This window comes from Podarcis gaigeae (assembly GCF_964106915.1).
Source record: "Podarcis gaigeae genome assembly, chromosome: 18".
Classification (NCBI taxonomy): Eukaryota; Metazoa; Chordata; class Lepidosauria; order Squamata; family Lacertidae; genus Podarcis; species Podarcis gaigeae.
In genome coordinates this window covers 6,208,520-6,228,058 of record NC_139696.1, presented here as the reverse complement: position 1 = coordinate 6,228,058, position 19,539 = coordinate 6,208,520, and the positions used below count along the sequence as shown (strand labels likewise).

The window sequence follows — 19,539 nt, the reverse complement described above, 5'->3', positions numbered from 1 at the left end:
GAGAGAGAGAGATTGTGCCTTTTAGCATGACAAACTCCATGAACAATCGGAGATAGTTGAAAGATACAGATAATTGTGACTCAACACATCTTCCCTCTAACAGTTGTGCCCTGGTTTTGAACTGCATCTCGGCGTTTGACTCTGCCATTAAAACGTAAGCACAAAATTCATCCAAGTTCCCGCCCATGAGGCAACTGCCTCGGCGGCAGGATTCAGTGGGGCAGCACATTTTATTTTTTTTTATTGAACTTGTAGACCGCCCTGTACCTGTAGATTTCAGGGCAGTTCACACACACAAAAATCACAATATAAAAAACACAAAAAAATCAAGTTGCAGAACAGTTTTTGGGAATATTCTTCCCAAATTTCCCAGCTGTTTTTTTTTTTAATTGAGAGGTACAATTGCCTTGAAGTTTCAAAATGAAGATGGAAAATAAAATAAACCTCCAACAAGTCTTAATGGTTTATAAACTGGTAACGTTCTGGCTAAATTTAACCTTTCCTGAAAGGCTGTCCAAATATTACTCATAAATGCTAAAATCCCAAAGTCTATCTCCCACCCACCCACCTGGTTGGGGCTTGCAGTGCAGCCCCCAAACAAACATCATCAATGTCATACATTTTTTTTGTAATATTCTTTTTTAATTTTTCAAACGTTTTCACTATAATCTTCACTTTGTTTCATGAGTTGACTCCCCACCCCAACTTCCAAAGTGTTTCTGCTCAAACCTTTTCTCATTTAATACACATTTAAAGCACACTGGGCTTCCCCCCAAAGAATCTTGGCTATTTTACTTGCGGAAGATGCTGGGAATTGTAGTTCCGTGAGGGGGAAACAGTTCTCGATACTGGGACAAAAACCATGTGCTTTGAAACTGTTATATGTGCAATGTGGATGCAATTGCCCACAGCTGTGAGACCTGGGCCATTATTATTATTATTATTATTATTATTATTATTATTATTATTATTATTATTTATACCCCACCCTCTCCAGTCAAGGCCAGGCTCAGGGCGGCTGACAAGCAATAATAAAAACAAGTTGAATGAATACAACTTAAAAACAAAATTAAAATACAACATTAAAATATTGAAACATTAAAATAGTAAAATGTAGCCTCATCGCAGGAGGAGAAAGGAAAAGGAAAGGGGGAGGGAATCAAATTGGCTCCAAGCCAAAGGCCAGGCGGAACAACTCTGTCTTACAGGCCCTGCGGAAAGAAATCAGATCCTGCAGGGCCCTGGTCTCATGAGGCAGAGTGTTCCACCGGGCGGGAGCCAGTGTTGAAAAGGCCCTGGCTCTGGTTGAATCCAATCTAACTTCCTTAGGGCCCGGGACCACTAGGTGTTGCTATTTATGGACCTTGAGGCTCTCCGTGGGGCATACCAGGAGAGGCGGCCCTGTAGGTACGAGGGTCCTAGGCCGTGAAGGGCTTTAAAGGTCAAAAGCAGCAGCTTAAATCTGACCCTGTACTCCACCGGCAGCCAGTGCAGCTGGAAAAGCACTGGGTGAATATGCTCCCATGGCAGGGACCCCGTGAGGAGCCTCGCTGTAGCATTCTGCACCCGCTGGAGTTTCTGGGACAGCTTCAAGGGCAGCCCCGCATAGAGCGAATTGCAGAAGTCAAGCCTGGAGGTGACCGTCGCATGGATCACAGAAGAGTTTGGACAGGAAGACCAAAACAATCAGCCAGGCAACCTTCAATGGAGATTTCTTCATCTTCTACAATCTGCTGGCAACTCCCAGAAGCCTGCCTGGCTAAGACAATGAGCCACAAGGTGCTTTGTGTGTGTTTATATCCAACTAATCCACAAAGTAGCCTGTTAATAATGATAGCCAAAGTCTCCACTCTGCTCTTTAAAACAGCAACATTGTTAAATATTTTTAAATAACAATTGCAAGATGGTATTGGTTTTTTTTAATAATAAACTAGTTAGTAAGGGCTTTGTTTTTGAAAACAGCAAGTGATTACCGTATTTTTCGCCCTATAGGACGCACCGGCCCATAGAATGCACCTAGTTTTGGAGGGGGGAAATAAAGAGGAAAAAAATTATTTCCCCCCCAGCCCACAGAACAGGCAGCTCTCCGCAAGCCTCGGGAGACCGTCGCGACTTCCCGCCAGGCTCCCACTGCTTGCGGATATCTGCCTGAAGCCCAAACCATGTCAGGGGACAGTGGGAAGGCACGCTGCGCCTCCCCGCTGCCCCCCGAGCTTGCGGGGATGGTGCCGGGAGGAACGTGCTTCTCCCCGCCGCCAACCTCCAAACCAGGTTGGGGAACCGAAGCCCGGGGCGAGCTGTGCAGGCTTCGAGATGCAGGCTGCTATCCGCAAGCCTAGGGAGCCCGACGGGAACTCCCACCGGGCTCCCAAGGCTTGCGGATAGCTTCCTGAAGCCTGAAGAGTGAGAGGGGTCGGTGCGCACCGACCCCTCGCTCTCCAGGCTTCAGCGAAAGCCTGCATTCGCCCCATAGGACGCGCACACATTTCCCCTTCATTCTTGGAGGGGGAAAAGTGTGTCCTATGGGTCGAAAAGTACGGTAAATACAGTGCAGTAAATATTTCCGGGAGAAAACTCCCATCATATAATTACATTGCCCTTGCATTTCAGGAATCACAACAGGATACAACAGGGACTCTTACCGTGCCCATAACAACATTATTTTTCTTGGGGGAGCAGGTTTCCTATTACGATCATTTCGCTGGAAAATGACAGGTATTTCTGTGGAAAATAATAATCATAACGGGTGTCGCCTCCCACCTTGAACAATCGTTTGAATACGGATACGGATATCATATAGCAAATGAGACTATAGGCGTAGCCAGGAATTTTGTTGGCGGCGGGGGGGGGAGCAGAACCGACGTGACTGGTCAGTTAAGTATTTAAATATCATTTCTATCGTTTTACTTTATCTAGCGGGGGCAGTTCCCCCCCCCCCGGCAACGCCCATGGATGATACCATTTAGCTTGGAGGGGCAGGTGGGGAGGAACTGCGCTGCACTTGGGAAAAAATAAATAACACTTCAGCTGCTACTGCTTTCGTTTATTTTGTAGTTATTTCTGGGCGTTTTGTTAAAGGGTCTTGTAATAATAAAAAATAAGAAGAAATTTTTATTTATACCCCGCCCTCCCCAGCCAAGACTGAGCTCAGGGCGGCTAACAACCAATAATAAAAACAAGTTGATTAAAATACAATTTAAAGCCGCCTTGCTAAAGAAAGACCTCAAAAATAAACAACTCGTGGCATACAGGGAAGCTTTTAATGTTTTATGTAGTATGTATTTTAATATTTTGTTGGAAGCCGCCCAGAGTAGCTGGGGAAGCCCAGCCAGATGGGCGGGGTATGTATGTATGTATGTATAAATAAATAAATATGTATGTATGGAAGTGAGAGCTGGACCAGAAAGAAGGCTGATCGCGGAAGAATGGATGCTTTTGAATTCTGGTGCTGGAGGAGACTCTTGAGAGTCCCATGGACTGCAAGATGATCAAACCTCTCCATTCGGAAGGAAATCAGCCCTGAGTGCTCACTGGAAGGACAGATCCTGAAGCTGAGGCTCCAAGACTTTGGCCACCTCATGAGAAGAGAAGACTCCCTGGAAAAGACCCTGATGTTGGGAAAGATGGAGGGCACAAGGACAAGGGGACGACAGAGGACGAGATGGTGGGACAGTGTTCTCGAAGCTCCCAGCATGAGTTTGACCAAACTGTGGGAGGCAGTGGAAGACAGGAGGGTCTGACGTGCTCTGGTCCAGGGGGTCACGAAGAGTCGGACACGACTAAACGATTAAACAACAACAATAATACTTGGCTTGCAACAACCACTACCGCCGCATCACGCAGCCAGGAGTTCCGCGGGCCACTCGCCTTATACTTAAAACTGATCTCCCGCCTCCGGTTTTCATCTCCCTTCCTTCCCCCGCCCCCCTCGTCCAGGAGCCACAATCCAGAGACACGTGGCGGCGGGCTTCCCATTCATTCGCCGCCAGCCGCTCGCCCATTCATTCCTTCATTCATTCAGCCAACCGGGGAGGTCAATGACCGAGGGTTACTCGGCAGCGATACATAAAGAGGCGCTCGCGCGTGCGCAGAAGCAGGGCGTGGCCGCCGGCTGGTGAATGAAGCGCAGCTGAGCCTCGCGCCCGCTCCCAAGATGGCGCCGCCCGCCTCGCCCGCCCGTCCTCCAGCCAATGGCAAAGGCAGATGTGGAGGGGGCGAGGCCACGCCCCCCGTTTTACAGGCCACGCCTCCAGCCTTTAAAGGGGCCGCGCACGCCGCTTGTTCTGCGGCAGAAGCTATTCTCAACAGGCAGGTAAGAGAGGCAGGGAGATTTATATCAGTTTTCCCCCCCTTTTTTGTGGGTGGGGGAGATTTATAGAGTGGAATGTGTACTTTTTGGAGCTGGGGACAATTTGTGTGCTTCATTTGCCTCAGTGGGAGGGGGGTTAAAAATACAGACTCATTCAATTAATAATCATAAATGTTTGGGAGGAAATAAGACGCTAAAGAAGAAATAAACTAAATATTGATGTATGTAATTTTTATTTCGTAATTATATTTAGTGGTAGCATGGCTGTATTGTTTTTTGCAACATAAAACCATTCAACAAAAATGATTTATAAAATAATAATAATAATAATAAATATGAATGGTTGCAATTCAGTTTTACTGTACCTTCCTTGATACTTGAGGAAGCTACCCTGGGGTTTTATTGTAGGGAAAAGAGGGTTGTAAAACATGTCGTCGTCCCCCCCCCCCCAACTTTTGGTTAATTATAAACCGTTTTTTAAAGATTGTTGTTTTAATATTAACCCGCCCTTGGACCTTAGGTGTGAAGGTATATGAGTTAATGATATATATAGCTGCTTCTGGTAGTGGTAGTAAAAATGAAGAGCACATTGCATTTAAATTGGGTGCATGTGAGGCTTGGGTTGCCTGGGGGCTCTTCCTTTTAAACTGGTTTCTGAGTTGGGAGGGGGGCTGTATACAGTGGTTTACAGCTACTTTTTTTCAAGAGCTCCAGGGTTTTTTGGGGCGGGCGGGCTTGAAAAACCCCTCATTGAGGAAACAGGCTTGTAGGGACTGCACCTGTTCCGTAAGGGTCCCTAATAGAGAAAAGGAAAAGGGGTCCACACAGTTCTAGTGTTACTTTGGGTGGGTGGTCTTTTGGGTTGGGTGGGGGTGAGTTGAAGCTTTGTGAGAAATGGGGGGGAGGGGGGTGGCTGGTGGCAGATGTTCAGCCCTGATAGACATTTGTACCCTAAACCAGTGTTCCCCAACCTTGGACCTCCAGCTGTTTTTGGACTACAATTCCCATCATCCTTGACCACGGGTCTTGCTAGTGAGTGATGATGGGAGTTGTAGTCCAAAAACAGCTGGAGGCCCAAGGTTGGGGAACACTGCCCTAAACGCTTAAAGAAAAGGGGGGACAGCTGGAAATTGAACTGTAAGCAGCTGCAGGGAATTAAATAATGCCCTGAAATGAGTTCAGGTATGCAGGAGTTTAGCAACGTGGGCTTGCATCTCTCTACCCCGCCCCCCTGCTAAACCTCCCGGTTTTATCATCCCAATAACCTTGTGAGGTAGGCTTAGACGGATGAAGGAGATTAGTTATCCCCAAGCATTGTAGGATGGCAGAACTGTGCCTCCCCCCTCCACATCCATGTTATGGGACTCCAGTTCCCAGCAGCCAACACGATCGATCAATCGTCAAGGAACGATGGGCTTTATTGAGAACTGAATTAATTGACTCTCCCTCTTTCATACTTTTCATATACAGTCTTTGAATGTGGTTCTTTTCTGGGCTTTCTTCCCCATTGTACCTCCGTTTTATTTCTTTTTCCTGTTTATATGCATTTTTATCTGTTACACTTACCGTTTTTACTCTGTTCGTATTATCGTTTATTTTAAGGGGGGGTGAAAGCTGTTGTTGTTAAGTCACATTTGAAAGATCTACAGTTTCCCACAACCCTCATGCAGCGAGGGCAGGGCGAAAACTGAAATTCTGGGCTCCCGTTCTCCCCTGCCCCATCTACTGTCTCTTGCTATACAGTGGTACCTCGGGTTAAGTACTTAATTCGTTCCAGAGGTCCGTTCTTAACCTGAAGCACCACTTTAGCTAATGGGGCCTCCTGCTGCCACCGCGCTGCCAGTGCACGATTTCTGTTCTCATCCTGAAGCAAAGTTCTTAACCTGAAGCACTATTTCTGGGTTAGCGGAGTGTGTAACTTGAAGCGTATGTAACCCGAGGTACCACTGTCTGTGTATTTTGTATGGAAGCCTATGTGTCTATGAGAGACGAGCTAGCCAACTTATTTTGAGAAAGGCGGTCACTTTTTGCAAAGCGTTTTCCGTGCCCCTTTCCTCTGTGAGGTCATCCATTTTTTTGGGGGGGTCACATTTGGGGGCTGAGGTCTCCCTTCAGCAGAATCAGCCGGGGTGTTTTGGGGAGAGGAATAGGGGCAGCCCGGAGTCGACGTACCACATTTTGAAGCAATGCTTTCTAAAGAAGGAGCCATTTAGGTGTGACATCCGGAATTTGAAAAATTACCTTTGCTTCAGCACATTTGCTGCAGGAGGGCAGGAAATGTCATTTTTAACTCAGAGAGAAGTGTGTGGGTGTCTCTCTTCTGTGACTGCTGTCGCTGGCTTTAGTCTCCAAAGCAGAAGTCGCTGGTGTTGATGGAAAAATACAACTTGCTTTTTCCCTTCCTCTCTTGGGAACTGGCTCTCTTGCAGACAAAAATGCAGATCTAGGGAAGCCTTTTTCTCATTTCATCTGCTAGTAAAAAGGTAAAGGGACTCCTGGCCGTTAAGTCTAGTTGCAGAAGACTCTGGGGTTGCAACGCTCATCTCGCTTTACTGGCCGAGGGAGCCGGCGTACAGCTTCCGGGTCATGTGGCCAGCAAGACTAAGCCGCTTCTGGCGAACCAGAGCAGTGCACGGAAACACCGTTTACCTTCCCGCCGGAGTGGTATCTATTTATCTACTTGCGCTTTGATGTGTTTTCGAACTGCTAGGTTGGGAGGAGCTGGGACCGAGCAACGGGAGCTCACTCCGTCGCAGGGATTCGAACCGCCGACCTTCTGATCGGCAAACCCTAGGCTCTGTGATTTAGACCACAGCGCCACCCGCGTCCTGTGCTCATCTGCTAGTAGTTCCTTGTTACTCGTCGGGTAGCATAAGAAGCTTGCCAGCAGCCCACTGTAGTCCAGCATTCTGTTCACTACAGTGGTACCTCGGGTTAAGTACTTTATTTGTTCCGGAGGGCCATTCTTAACCTGAAACTGTTCTTAACCTGGAGCACCACCTTAGCCAGCAGGCCGCCAGAGCCTGATTTCTGTTCTCATTCTGAAGTTCTTAACCCGAAGTAGTATTTCTGGGTTAGCGGAGTCTGTAACCTGAAGCGTATGTAACCCGAGGTACCACTGTATGGCCAAGTAGATGCTTGTGAAAAGATTGTTTTGATCAGTGGTGCGTCTCCAACAAGGTGAACTCCAAATGCACAGCATATTCTTAAAAAGAAAAATTAATTTGAAGGTTGGTGGGTGTTGGCCAGGCTGTTGCTCACCTTTTGTGCCCAGTGCCTGTAGCTTAGTTTGCTCAGCGCAGCTGATTTCAATTAACAGCTTTGTAACACTAAAAGGGGACTTGGGTGGCGCTGTGGGTTAAACCACAGAGCCTAGGACTTGCCAATCAGAAGGCCGCTGTTCGAATCCCCGTGACGGGGTGAGCTCCCATTGTTCGGTCCCTGCTCCTGCCCACCTAGCAGTTCGAAAGCATGTCAAAGTGCAAGTAGATAAATAGGTACCGCTCCGGCGGGAAGGCAAACGGTGTTTCTGTGCGCTGCTCTGGTTCGCCAGAAGCGGCTTCGTCCTGCTGGCCACATGACCCGGAAGCTGTACGCCGGCTCCCTCGGCCAATAAAGCTAGATGAGCACTGCAACCCCAGAGTCGGCCACGACTGGACCTAATGGTCAGGGGTCCCTTTACCTTTACCTAACACTAAAAGACGAGTGGAACAAGATGCATTTCTTTATTTTTAACCCCGCTTCTTGAACTGCAACCTAAAACTGGTTTTACAAGGATAGCACTTCGTCATTGCCCCACAAAGACTTTGAACCTGCAGCAGTTTTTTCCACTTTGTGGATAGAATGAGGAACCCAACAATTTCTTGCTCATGAGCAGATTTTAGCTTGCAGCCTGTCATATTTGATGTTCCCTGGGAGAGGCGATCCTTTTTCCTAGCCTCTACTGTGTTTTGCTGCCCACCCCACTCCAAAAAAAGGGGTCTGGTTAGCTTCTATATTTTAAATTTAAGCAATAAGTACAATACGTGCATGAAATGAAGGCAACTTACGGTAAGGCTTTATTGCTCATAAACAAGATGAATTGCAGCGATGTCTGGTCAGACACTTTCTGGCTTTGGCTGTTTTTAAGATTAGGTAAATGAAACTGCCCCATTTTCCAGTATTTTGCTGGTTTACTCTATATCGGGCCAGATTTGCTCAAAAAAGCTACTTTTTGTGCATCGTAGCTCCTTCCTCTTCTGTGGGATAGCAGAGCCATCCGCTTTGCATGCAAAAAGATCTTAGTTCCAAACTTTGTTGTCTCCCGATTGGACTGAGCGAAACACCTTCTCGAAAGCAGGTGTCATTTAGTGTGGGCAACATTGGATAAGGTTGGCCAGTGGTCTGATTTGGTAAAATCCAGCTTTCTATGTGAAAGACAGACAGGTGCAAATTAATTAATTAATTAAACTGTTCCTTGTTAATCGAGTTGCGTACCTTTTGTTCAGTCAGTAGAGCATGCGAGACTCTCAATCTCTCAGGGTTCTAGCCCCCCCCCCCACCTTGGGGGAATGATCCCTGCGTTGCCGTGGGTTGGACTGGACGGCCTCGGTCTAGTAGACCTGAAGGAGCGTCTCCACCCCCATCATTCTGCCCGGACACTGAGGTCCAGCGCTAAAGGCCTTCTGGCGGTTCCCTCACTGCAAAAAGCCAGAACTGTGTCCAGTTCTGGGCACCACAGTTCAAGAAGGACACTGACAAACTGGAACGTGTCCAGAGGAGGGCAACCAAAATGGTCAAAGGCCTGGAAACGATGCCTTATGAGGAACGGCTAAGGGAGCTGGGCATGTTTAGCCTGGAGAAGAGGAGGTTAAGGGGTGATATGATAGCCATGTTCAAATAAGCGGACACGGAGCAATGGCTCCAAACTACAAGAAAGAAGATTCCACCTAAACATTAGGAAGAACTTCCTGACAGTAAGAGCTGTTCGACAGTGGAATTTGCTGCCAAGGAGTGTGGTGGAGTCTCCTTCTTTGGAGGTCTTTAAGCAGAGGCTTGATAACCATATGTCAGGAGTGCTCTGATGGTGTTTCCTGCTTGGCAGGGGGTTGGACTCGATGGCCCTTGGGGTCTCTTCCAACTCTATGATTCTAAGCTACAGGGAACCAGGCAGAGGGCCTTCTCGGTGGTGGCACCCGCCCTGTGGAACGCCCTCCCACCAGATGTCAAAGAGAAGAACAACTGCCAGACCTTTAGAAGACACCTGAAGGCAGCCCTGTTGAGGGAAGCTTTTAATGTTTGATGGATTGCTGTTCATTCATACCTCATGTTACGTTTGCTTCAGGTTGTGCATTTTCCCGCGGTGACCCGGAAGTACCAGAAAGGATTACTTCTGGGTTTCGCTGCTTGTGTATGCGCAGACAGACAAAATGACGTCATGTGCATGTGCAGAAGCGGCGAATCGTGACCTGCACAAGCACAGACACAGGTTGCATTTTTTTCAGGTTGCGAATGGGCCTCCAGAACGGATCCCATTCCCAACCAGGGGTACCACTGTATTTTAATATTTTGTTGGAAGCCGCCCAGAGTGGCTGGGGAAACCCAGCCAGGTGGGCAGGTATATATTATTATTATTATTATTATTATTATTATTATTATTATTATTATTATTTATTACCCCGGGGTCCCTTCCAGCTCCACAGTTCTGTGATTCTATGATTCCGCTTGAAGGGCTGTAAACATCATGGAAGATGGACCAAGCTGGTTTTCTGCAGCTCCAGAGGGTAGGATCCGCCAAGCCAATTGCTTCAAGTTACAAAAGGGATTCCAGCTAAACTTTGTTGTTGTTGTTCGGTCGTTTAGTCGTGTCCGCCTCTTTGTGACCCCCTGGACCAGAGCACGCCAGGCCCTCCTGTCTTCCACTGCCTCCCGCAGTTTGGTCAAACTCATGCTGGTCACTTGAGAACACTGTCCCACCATCTCGTCCTCTGTCGTCCCCTTCTCCTTGTGCCCTCCGTCTTTCCCAACATCAGGGTCTTTTCTCATGAAGTAGCCAAAGTCTTGGAGCCTCAGCTTCATGATCTGTCCTTCCAGTGAGCACTCAGGACTGATTTCCTTCCGAATGGAGAGGTTGGATCTTCTTGCAGTCCATGGGACTCTCCAACTAAACTAGGGGAGTCATATAATCATAGGCTTGTAGACTTGGAAAGGGGCCCTGAAGATCAGGAAGAACGGCTTAGGCTGTTTGACAGCAAACTTCCTCAAAAGGTGGTGAGATTTTCACTGAAGGTTTTTTGGTCGAGGTTGTATTGGCACCTGCCAGGGATTGTCGAGCTGAGATCGCTGCCTTGCAGGGGGTCTGGACTTGAAGACCCCCTTCCCACTGTACATTTCCATGAAAAAGCTTTATGGCAATTCTGCCCCAGTTCCCTGGAGTGGTAAACAAAGCAAGGCCAAAAACGTAACCAAGAAGAGGGAGAGAAATCGCCCTGGAGACCTCACTAGGATTCTCTCCAGAATTCTGGTAACAATGCATTTGCGCAGTATTTTTCCCCAAGAGAGGAGATGTTGGTCTTACTGTTAACATTCGATATCTCATCAGCCAGTGGAGTTTTATCACCTTGGAATAATGTCCCAGATCCGCATACAGACCCTCTTAAACTTGTTCTGATCCATTAAAAAACTGGGTACGTAGGTGACTGCGTCATACAGTTACAGTGGTACCTCGGGTTAAGTACTTAATTCGTTCCGGAGGTCCGTTCTTAACCTGAAACTGTTCTTAACCTGAAGCACCACTTTAGCTAATGGGGCCTTGCACGGCCGCCGCACAATTTCTGTTCTCATCCTGAAGCAAAGTTCTTAACCCGAGGTACTATTTCTGGGTTAGCGGAGTCTGTAACCTGAAGCGTATGTAACCCGAGGTACCACTGTATTCTGAACTTACACAGTAGAAGAGCTTATTCGTTGCATTTATCTCCTGCCTTTTCCTCCAAGAAGCCCCCCCCCCCAGTTAATTCCTACAATGACCGTGTGGGGAACGCGAAGAGGCTGCGACTGACTCCAAGGTTTCATGATGGAGTGGGGATTCGAACCATGATCTCCCACGTCCTAGTCTGATACTCTAACGCAGGTGTCAGCAAACTTTTTTCAGCAGGGGGCCGCTCCACTGTCCCTCAGACTTTGTGGGGGGCCAGACTATATATTTTTTGGGGGGGGGGTAATGAACCCCACAAATAACCCAGAGATGCATTTTAAATCAAAGGACACATTGTACTCATGTAAAAACACCAGGCAGGCCCCACAAATAACCCAGAGATGCATTTTAAATCAAAGGACACATTCTACTCATGTGAAAACCTGCTGATTCCATGCTGTCCGCGGGCCGGATTTAGAAAGCAATTGGGCCAGATCCGGCCCCCAGGCCTTAGTTTGCCTACCCATGCTCTAACCACTACACCACCCTGTCCTTCTGCTATGCGGCATTTCTGTAAATCGAGTAGACAAATAAGTATGGGGAAAGCAAAATGCCCCTTAGAGAAGGATGTGAGGTATTTACCCGGAAACTTGAATTTGTTTGCAGTTTCAATGTGTTGTAAACCACTTGGATATTTTTCTTCTTTAAAATATAAAGCGGTATAGAAATGAGATTAAAAATAAATTTTATTGTGGGGAGAACAGGCCCCCAAGCATTCTGTTGCGGTGACCATAACCTAAGTTTAAGGTGCCATTATCTTTCTGAGTTTCCAACACTGATTGCTTTGCCTTGAGCAAGCTGTTCGGAACAATGGGAGGTTGCAGCGGTCTTGCTCCATGATAAAATATCTGTTATTTTAACCTGTTTGACAAGGGCAGCGTGGACTCTGGTGTCCCCATAGCATTCCCCCCCCCAAACTGCAGGTGAAAACTCTCCAAAACACCCTAGCGACCGACCGCAAGTTGCGTAAGCCATCTCTGTTGACAAATTGCGGCATTGTTTGAGTATTTGCATAAGGAAGCGGAAAAGCAGAAACTGGATCAATTCTCCCACCCCCTTCCTAAAAAAATAAACCATTAGCTGGAAGATGCAAAATTTGGCACCCTCCCCCAAGTCGGGCTGGCAAGGAGCAGTGCTAGAAACTCAGAAATACAACTAATCTCCAGTCTGGGTGGTAGTCGCCACAACAGACTGTCTACTCGCCATTTCCACCCCCAATGAAACTGGTTGTTAATTTTTAAGGGTTTTTTTCCACAATGGAGCTTATGATTATGTTTACAGTGGTACCTCGGGTTAAGTACTTATTTCTTTCCGGAGGTCCGTTCTTAACCTGAAACTGTTCTTAACCTGAAGCACCACTTTAGGTAATGGGGCCTCCTGCTGCTGCCACTGCACAATTTCTTCTCTCATCCTGAAACAAAGTTCTTAACCCAAGGTACTATTTCTGGGTTAGCGGAGTCTGTAACCTGAAGCCTATGTAACCCGAGGTACCACTGTACCAAACTTTTAGAAGACATCTGAAGGCACCCCTGTTCAGGGAAGCTTTTAATATTTAATAGGTTATTGTATTTTAGTATTCTGTTGGAAGCTGCCCAGAGTGGCTGGGGAAACCCAGCCAGATGGGCAGGTATAAATAATAAATTATTATTATTACTCTGCCCCCAGGAGCATCCAATCTGGATTCCCTCCCTTGAGAGATGCATTATATTATTGGCGTGTTTTATGGCACTGTAGGCGGGACGCGGGTGGCGCTGTGGGTTAAACCACAGAGCCTAGGGCTTGCCGATCAGAAGTTCGTCGGTTCGAATCCCCGCGACGGGGTGAGCTCCCGTTGCTCGGTCCCTGCTCCTCCCAACCTAGCAGTTCGAAAGCACATCAAGGTGCAAGTAGATAAATAGGTACCGCTCTGGCGGGAAGGTAAACGGCGTTTCCGTGTGCTGCTCTTGTTCTCCAGAAGCGGCTTAGTCCTGCTGGCCACATGACCCAGAAGCTGTCTGCGGACAAACGCCGGCTCCCTCGGCCAATAAAGCGAGATGAGTGCTGCAACCCCAGAGTTGGCCACAACTGGACCTAATGGTCAGGGGTCCCTTTACCTTTACATGACACTGTAGACTTTTTGTTCATCACCTTTGTATTCCTCCGACTAGCTCAGGGTGGCAAGCATCGCCTGTCGCCTTCCTCTCCCCATTTTGCCCTCTCAGCACAGCCCTGCGAGGTATTTAAGGCTGAGAGAGAAAAACAGCTAATTATTTAAAAGAAAGGAAGAAAGGCAGCCCGGATAACATGGGCTTAATCTAAATCCATTACACAGTAGCATGCGTTTAATGTACGATTTCAGAGCTTTCATCTCTGATGTGTCACTGGGTTGCAACGAATTCCCTTGCCACCGCGATAGTCACTGAAAGGGAGACAGAACATTCTGTTGGTTATTCCAAGAAGTGGAGGATTATTGCTTCATTCATTATGTTCTGTGTTTTTATGTTGTAAACTGCCCTGTGATCTCTGAATGAAAGGGTGGCATGTGAAGTTAATAAGTAAAGGGACCCCTGACCATTAGATCCAGTCGTGACCGACTCTGGGGTTGTGGCGCTCATCTTGCTTTATTGGCCGAGGGAGCCGGCGTACAGCTTCCGGGTCATGTGGCCAGCATGTCTAAGCCGCTTCTGGCGAACCAGAGCAGCGCATGGAAATGCCGTTTACCTTCCTGCCGGAGCGGTACCTATTGATCTACTTTCGCTGGTGTACTTTTGAACTGCTCGGTTGGCAGGAGCAGGGACCGAGCAACGGGAGCTCACACCATCGCGGGGATTCGAACCGCCGACCTTCTGATCGGCAAGTCCTAGGCTCTGTGGTTTAACCCACAGCGCCACCCGCGTCCCTGTGAAGTTAATAAATAATAAAAATGGCTCATAGCCAGTGCTGGTCCTACTCCGAGTAAATCCACTGAAACTGGTTGGCAGGACTCCCTTGGTGGCGACATGGGTGGGTCTGTTCTGAGTCAGGCCTGGTGGAGGGCAACCCAGAACCTGCATCTGGAACCCTGGGACAGAGCTGTCTGTATCGACAACATCTGGCTCACGGGTCTCCTCAGCTTTTAAGGGGTTTGGGATGCTTCCAGCATTCAGGTGACTCCATACTGGCCCACCTGCTAGCTGTAGGTGACAAGAATTCCAGGTAGGCAAGCAGGCTCACAAAGCACGGTCAGTGGCGTAGCGTGGGGGGTGCAGGGCGGGCCGGCTGCACCGTGCGCAACATCTGGGGGTTAGGGAAATCCATGGGTTAGGGGGTGCAAATTACTTGCCTTGCCCCGGGTGCTGATAACCCACGCTACGCCACTGAGCACGATTGCAGTACTCGTTGTGTGGAGAAGCAAACACACATTATATTTCCACAGTTGTGACGGTGCTGAGGTTTTTATGTGTACTTATAATGTGGGACGCTCCGGCGGGAAGGTAAACGGCGTTTCCGTGCACTGCTCTGGTTCGCCAGAAGCGGCTTAGTCCTGCTGGCCACATGACCCGGAAGCTGTCCGCCGGCTCCCTCGGCCAGTAAAGCGAGATGAGCGCCGCAACCCCAGAGTCAGCCACGACTGGACCTAATAGTCAGGGGTCCCTTTACCTTTACCTTAAAATGTGGGAATGCACCTGCTTCAAGTGGTACCTCAGGTTAAGTACTTAATTCGTTCCGGAGGTCCGTTCTTAACCTGAAACTGTTCTTAACCTGAAGCAGCACTTTAGCTAATGGGGCCTCACACGGCCGCCACGCGATTTCTGTTCTCATCCTGAAGCAAAGTTCTTAACCCAAGGTACTATTTCTGGGTTAGCGGAGTCTGTAACCTGAAGCGTCTGTAACCCGAGGTACCACTGTATATGTGTTTTGGAAGGTGCTGTTTTGCATGCATGCACCAAAACCAACAACTGCAGTGCAAAGTGCAAAAATGAGTCAGATCTGCTGACTGTGGCTCAGGCGGGGAGTCACGGCTGCTGAGCATACCGCTGCTAGTAGGTGAATGCGCTGTAGTAACCCCAACTTGCCGCTGCGTCTGGAGACCCGACTTCACATGACGGGAGCTGGGATGATGCTATGCAGCCCTCCCATTGGCTGAAATGGCTTGGATGATTTCGGCAGCTGTAGGGTGGCTGGAAGTGAGGAGGCAGCAGGTGCAGCAAAGTCTGTGTTGAGCAACGCAGTTCTCTCCTCTCTCTCTCTCTCTCTCTCTCTCTCTCTCTCTCTCTCGTAGTGAGAAGGAAGGAAGGAGAGAGAAACTCTATATTCTGCAATTCATGTGGGAAAGAGCTTTGCAATTCCAGCTGGAATCTTCTCCATGGAAGATTGAGAAGCTAATAAATTGCGAATAAGCGGCCAGCTCTTTGTTTCCTCCTTTTTTTATAATATTTTAAAATTACATTTTCAACAAAAGTAATAAAAATAAACAACAAAGGATACAAAAAAACCCAATATCAAATCCATAAAATGGGATTCTCCGAATCCCGTGACTTCCCTCCCTTAAATTTTCTGTTCAGTTGCATATCGTTTCTGCTCCAAATTATTTTTAAGTTCAAATTTCCCGGGCCGTCTCTAAAATTACAAGTGCTCTTAAAATCCTGCCAATGTAATTAACCTGTTTGCTATACTTTTGCAAATACATAATGCAGTGGTACCTCGGGTTAAGAACTTAATTCGTTCTGGAGGTCCGTTCTTAACCTGAAACTGTTCTTAACCTGAAGCACCACTTTAGCTAATGGGGCCTCCCGCTGCCGCCGCTGCACAATTTCTGTTCTCATCCTGAAGCAAAGTTCTTAACCCGAGGTAGTATTTCTGGGTTAGCGGAGTCTGTAACCTGAAGCGTCTGTAACCTGAAGCATCTGTAACCTAAGGTACCACTATAAACATTTTCCATTATTATTTTTTTTAATTGTCATCTTGATTTCTGAGCTTTCTGCAGTTAGTTTCCGCCATTTCAGCGTAGTCCATTAACTGGCCAGCTCTTTTTCCGCATCATGGAAACGAGACAAAAACACAGGCCAAGTTGCAGTGTGTTGCAGCATGGAGTGATCCTCGCTCAGGGTGCCCTGTCCCAGGTTACTCCATTCCAGTTCCCTGAAATAGACCAGTGGCATTTTGTGGCCACAAAGCACTAGCGGTCCCTTTATTTGGCTGTTTTGGGAGATTTCCCCACAAGTAGTGTTTCTGTTTCTTAAGTTATTTTTTTGTACTTCCGCAAGCCTCGGGGGTTTCCCAAAGTCTGCTGATGTGAAAGGGAGCATTGCTAATCCGAACACTTTCTTTCCAAAGCTACGGTTCACTGTGACGGGGGGGGGGGGAATGCTCCTTAATTTTTAACCAGGTAATCGGACAAGTGACCAAATAAGACAAATAGGACTGTTGAAACTGCACTGCTGTGTAAACTCTGATGTTCCTTCTTGAATACAGTGGTACCTCGGGTTAAGTACTTAATTCGTTCTGGAGGGCCTTTCTTAACCTCAAACTGTTCTTAACCTGAAGCACCACTTTCGCTAATGGGGCCTCCTGCCGCGCCGCCAGAGCCCGATTTCTGTTCTTATTCTGAAGCAAAGTTCTTAACCTGAAGCACTATTTCTGGGTTAGTGGAGTCTGTAACCTGAAGCGTATGTAACCTGGGGTACCACTGTGTGTGTGTGTGTGTGTGTGTGTGTGTGTGTGTGTGTATATATATGTGTATATATATATACACACACACATATAGATATATATGAAATTAATAATAATAATACAGTGGTACCTCAGGTTAAGTACTTAGTTGGAGGTCCGTCCTTAACCTGAAACTGTTCTTAACCTGAGGTACCACTTTAGCTAATGGGGCCTCCTGCTGCTGCTGCGCTGCTGGAGCATGATTTCTGTTCTCACCCCGAAGCAAAGTTCTTAACCCGAAGCACTATTTCTGGGTTAGCGGAGTCTGTAACCTGAAGCGTATGTAATCTGAGGTACCACTGTATGTCCGATCTGTCTGTCTCTCTTTTTGCTGAGACCCGATATGCAAAGAGAGATTAATTTGTATGGATTTTTGCATCATGTTCCACACGGGAGGTTTCTCAGCCGCAGCTGAATTGCCCACGAACAGATAGAGGAGATTCTCTGGTGTTGCAACTCCCTTTGCATAAATGGAAATTGCTTCCATTGAATGCTGAGCTGGGAGATGAAATTAGCTGGGGGGCAGCCAGTTCAGCATCCATACAAGCTGGGGGGAGAATAGAGGAGGGGTTGGCCAAGGACGGCAAGGCGGGAAATGCACATGGAAGCCAGCTTCTGCCATCTCTCCCTGGTGGGGCACCATTGCAGTCGTGACCGACTCTGGGGTTGCGGCGCTCATCTCGCTTTACTGGCCGAGGGAGCCGGCGTGCAGCTTCTGGGTATGTGGCCAGCATGACTAAGCCGCTTCTGGTGAACCAGAGCAGCGCACGGAAATGCCGTTTACCTTCTCGCCAGAGTGGTACCTATTTATCTACTTGCACCGGTGTGCTTTTGAACTGCTAGGTTGGCAGGAGCAGGGACTGAGCAACAGGAGCTCACCCAGTCGCAGGGATTTGAACCGCCAACCTTCTGATCGGCAAGTCCTAGGCTCTGTGGTTTAACCCACAGCGCTACCCGCGTCCCTTGCAGTTCCGCAAGAGTCCTCCTTAATCTAAATAGACGACTTTCCTTGCAGGGAGGTGCTGCTCAAGATGGCAGCTCAAGTGGCGATGGCGAATGGCTCTCTTGGGGTCTCCATGCAGTCTCCTGTCCAACAGCCCTGCAGGGTGTCCGTCGATGATGTCTGTGTGGCCACTTCCCCCAGGTTGGTTAACCCTTTCTCTCCCTTGCGTGTCTGTGCATGCAAGTTTTGTTTTGTTTATTGAGTTTTATATTTCTTGTTGTTTAGTCGTTTAGTCGTGTCCAACTCTTCGTGACCCCCTGGACCAGAGCACGCCAGGCCCTCCTGTCTTCCACTGCCTCCCACAGTTTGGTCAAACTCATGCTGGTAGCTTCAAGAACACCATCCAACCATCTCGTCCTCTGTCGTCCCCTTCTCCTTGCGCCCTCCATCTTTCCCAACATCAGGGTCTTTTCCAGGGAGTCTTCTCTTCTCCTGAGGTGGCCAAAGTCTTGGAGCCTCAGCTTCAGGATCTGTCCTTCCAGTGAGCACTCAGGGCTGATTTCCTTCAGAATGGAGAGGTTTGATCTTCTTGCAGTCCATGGGACTAGAGACTCCTCCAGCACCATAATTCAAAAGCATCCATTCTCCAGCAACCAGCCTTCTTTATGGTCCAGCTCTCACTTTTTTTTGACAAACCATAGCTTTTACTATACGGACCATTGGCCATGAGTTTTATATACCCGGAGGTAGATATGATTCCCCTCTATAAGTTTGCATCATCTCCTCACACGCTGGTGTTTCTGCCAAATCAATCCTTTGGTGCTGGCAGCTGCCATCTTCGCTCTGTTCCGATGAAATCAAGTCTAAGCGTCTGCTCAGTAATTTTCCCCGACCGGTTGCATCAAACATTAGCCTTTCAAGGGGAGATTTGGTAAATCAATCAGGAAATACAAATATAATGCTCATATTAAAGGCTCATCTCCCCCTATATTTGTAGTTCTGCAGCCTGGTCTTGACTTCCATCATGGTGGATTTCCAAATTAAAAGTGCACATAGATTCTAGGGACCGTCCAAGGTTTTTTAACACCTCTGCAGCAGCTGATGAGATCCTGCTTCTGTCTGTTATCAACAAATTGGATAATCTTTTATCCTAAAAAAACACCACATTTTTAAAAGGGCATAGGATGTAAATTGGATCAACCAATGGTAAAAAAGGAACCATTTGCCTGGCGCCTAAAGATGTGTAATGAAGGTGTCAGGCGAACTTCCCCGGGGAGAGCATTCCACAGACGGGGAGCCACTGTAGAAAAGGCCCTGTTCTCGTGTTCCTATCCTCTAGACCTCTCAAGGAGGAGGCACATGAAGGAGGGCCTCAGAAGGTGATCTTAGGGTCCGGGTAGGTTCATACAGAAAGAGGCAGTCCTTGAGGTACTGTGATCCATTTAAGAACCAGCACTTTGAATTGGGCCCGGAAACAAATTTGTAGCCAGTGCAGTGCAGTGTAGCCAGTCGGACCAGGATCGGTGCAATATGCTGAAACCGCCTTGCCGTCCGGTGAGCAACCCGGCCGCTGAATTCTGCACCGGCTGAAGTTTCCGAACCATCTTCCGAGGCAGCCCTGCGTGTAACGCATTGCAGTAATCTAACCTTGAGGTTACCAGAGTT

General features: G+C 47.9%; 1 protein-coding gene across 3 annotated transcripts in view; it reads left to right on the top strand.

Annotated features, from left to right (window-relative positions):
- The first annotated feature begins 4,285 nt into the window (after window positions 1–4,285).
- Window positions 4,286–19,539, top strand: part of ACSBG2 (acyl-CoA synthetase bubblegum family member 2) — a 51,349-nt gene continuing 36,095 nt past the window's right edge. Inside the window, exons 1-2 of one of the 3 annotated variants that reach the window (XM_083720358.1) lie at window positions 4,286–4,321; window positions 17,947–18,075. In XM_083720358.1, coding sequence (XP_083576484.1) covers window positions 17,963–18,075 — 113 coding nt within the window. In that variant the 5' untranslated portion in view covers window positions 4,286–4,321; window positions 17,947–17,962. The remainder of the gene's footprint in view (window positions 4,322–17,946; window positions 18,076–19,539) is intronic. The other 2 variants (XM_083720357.1, XM_083720356.1) reach the window with 2 other exon arrangements.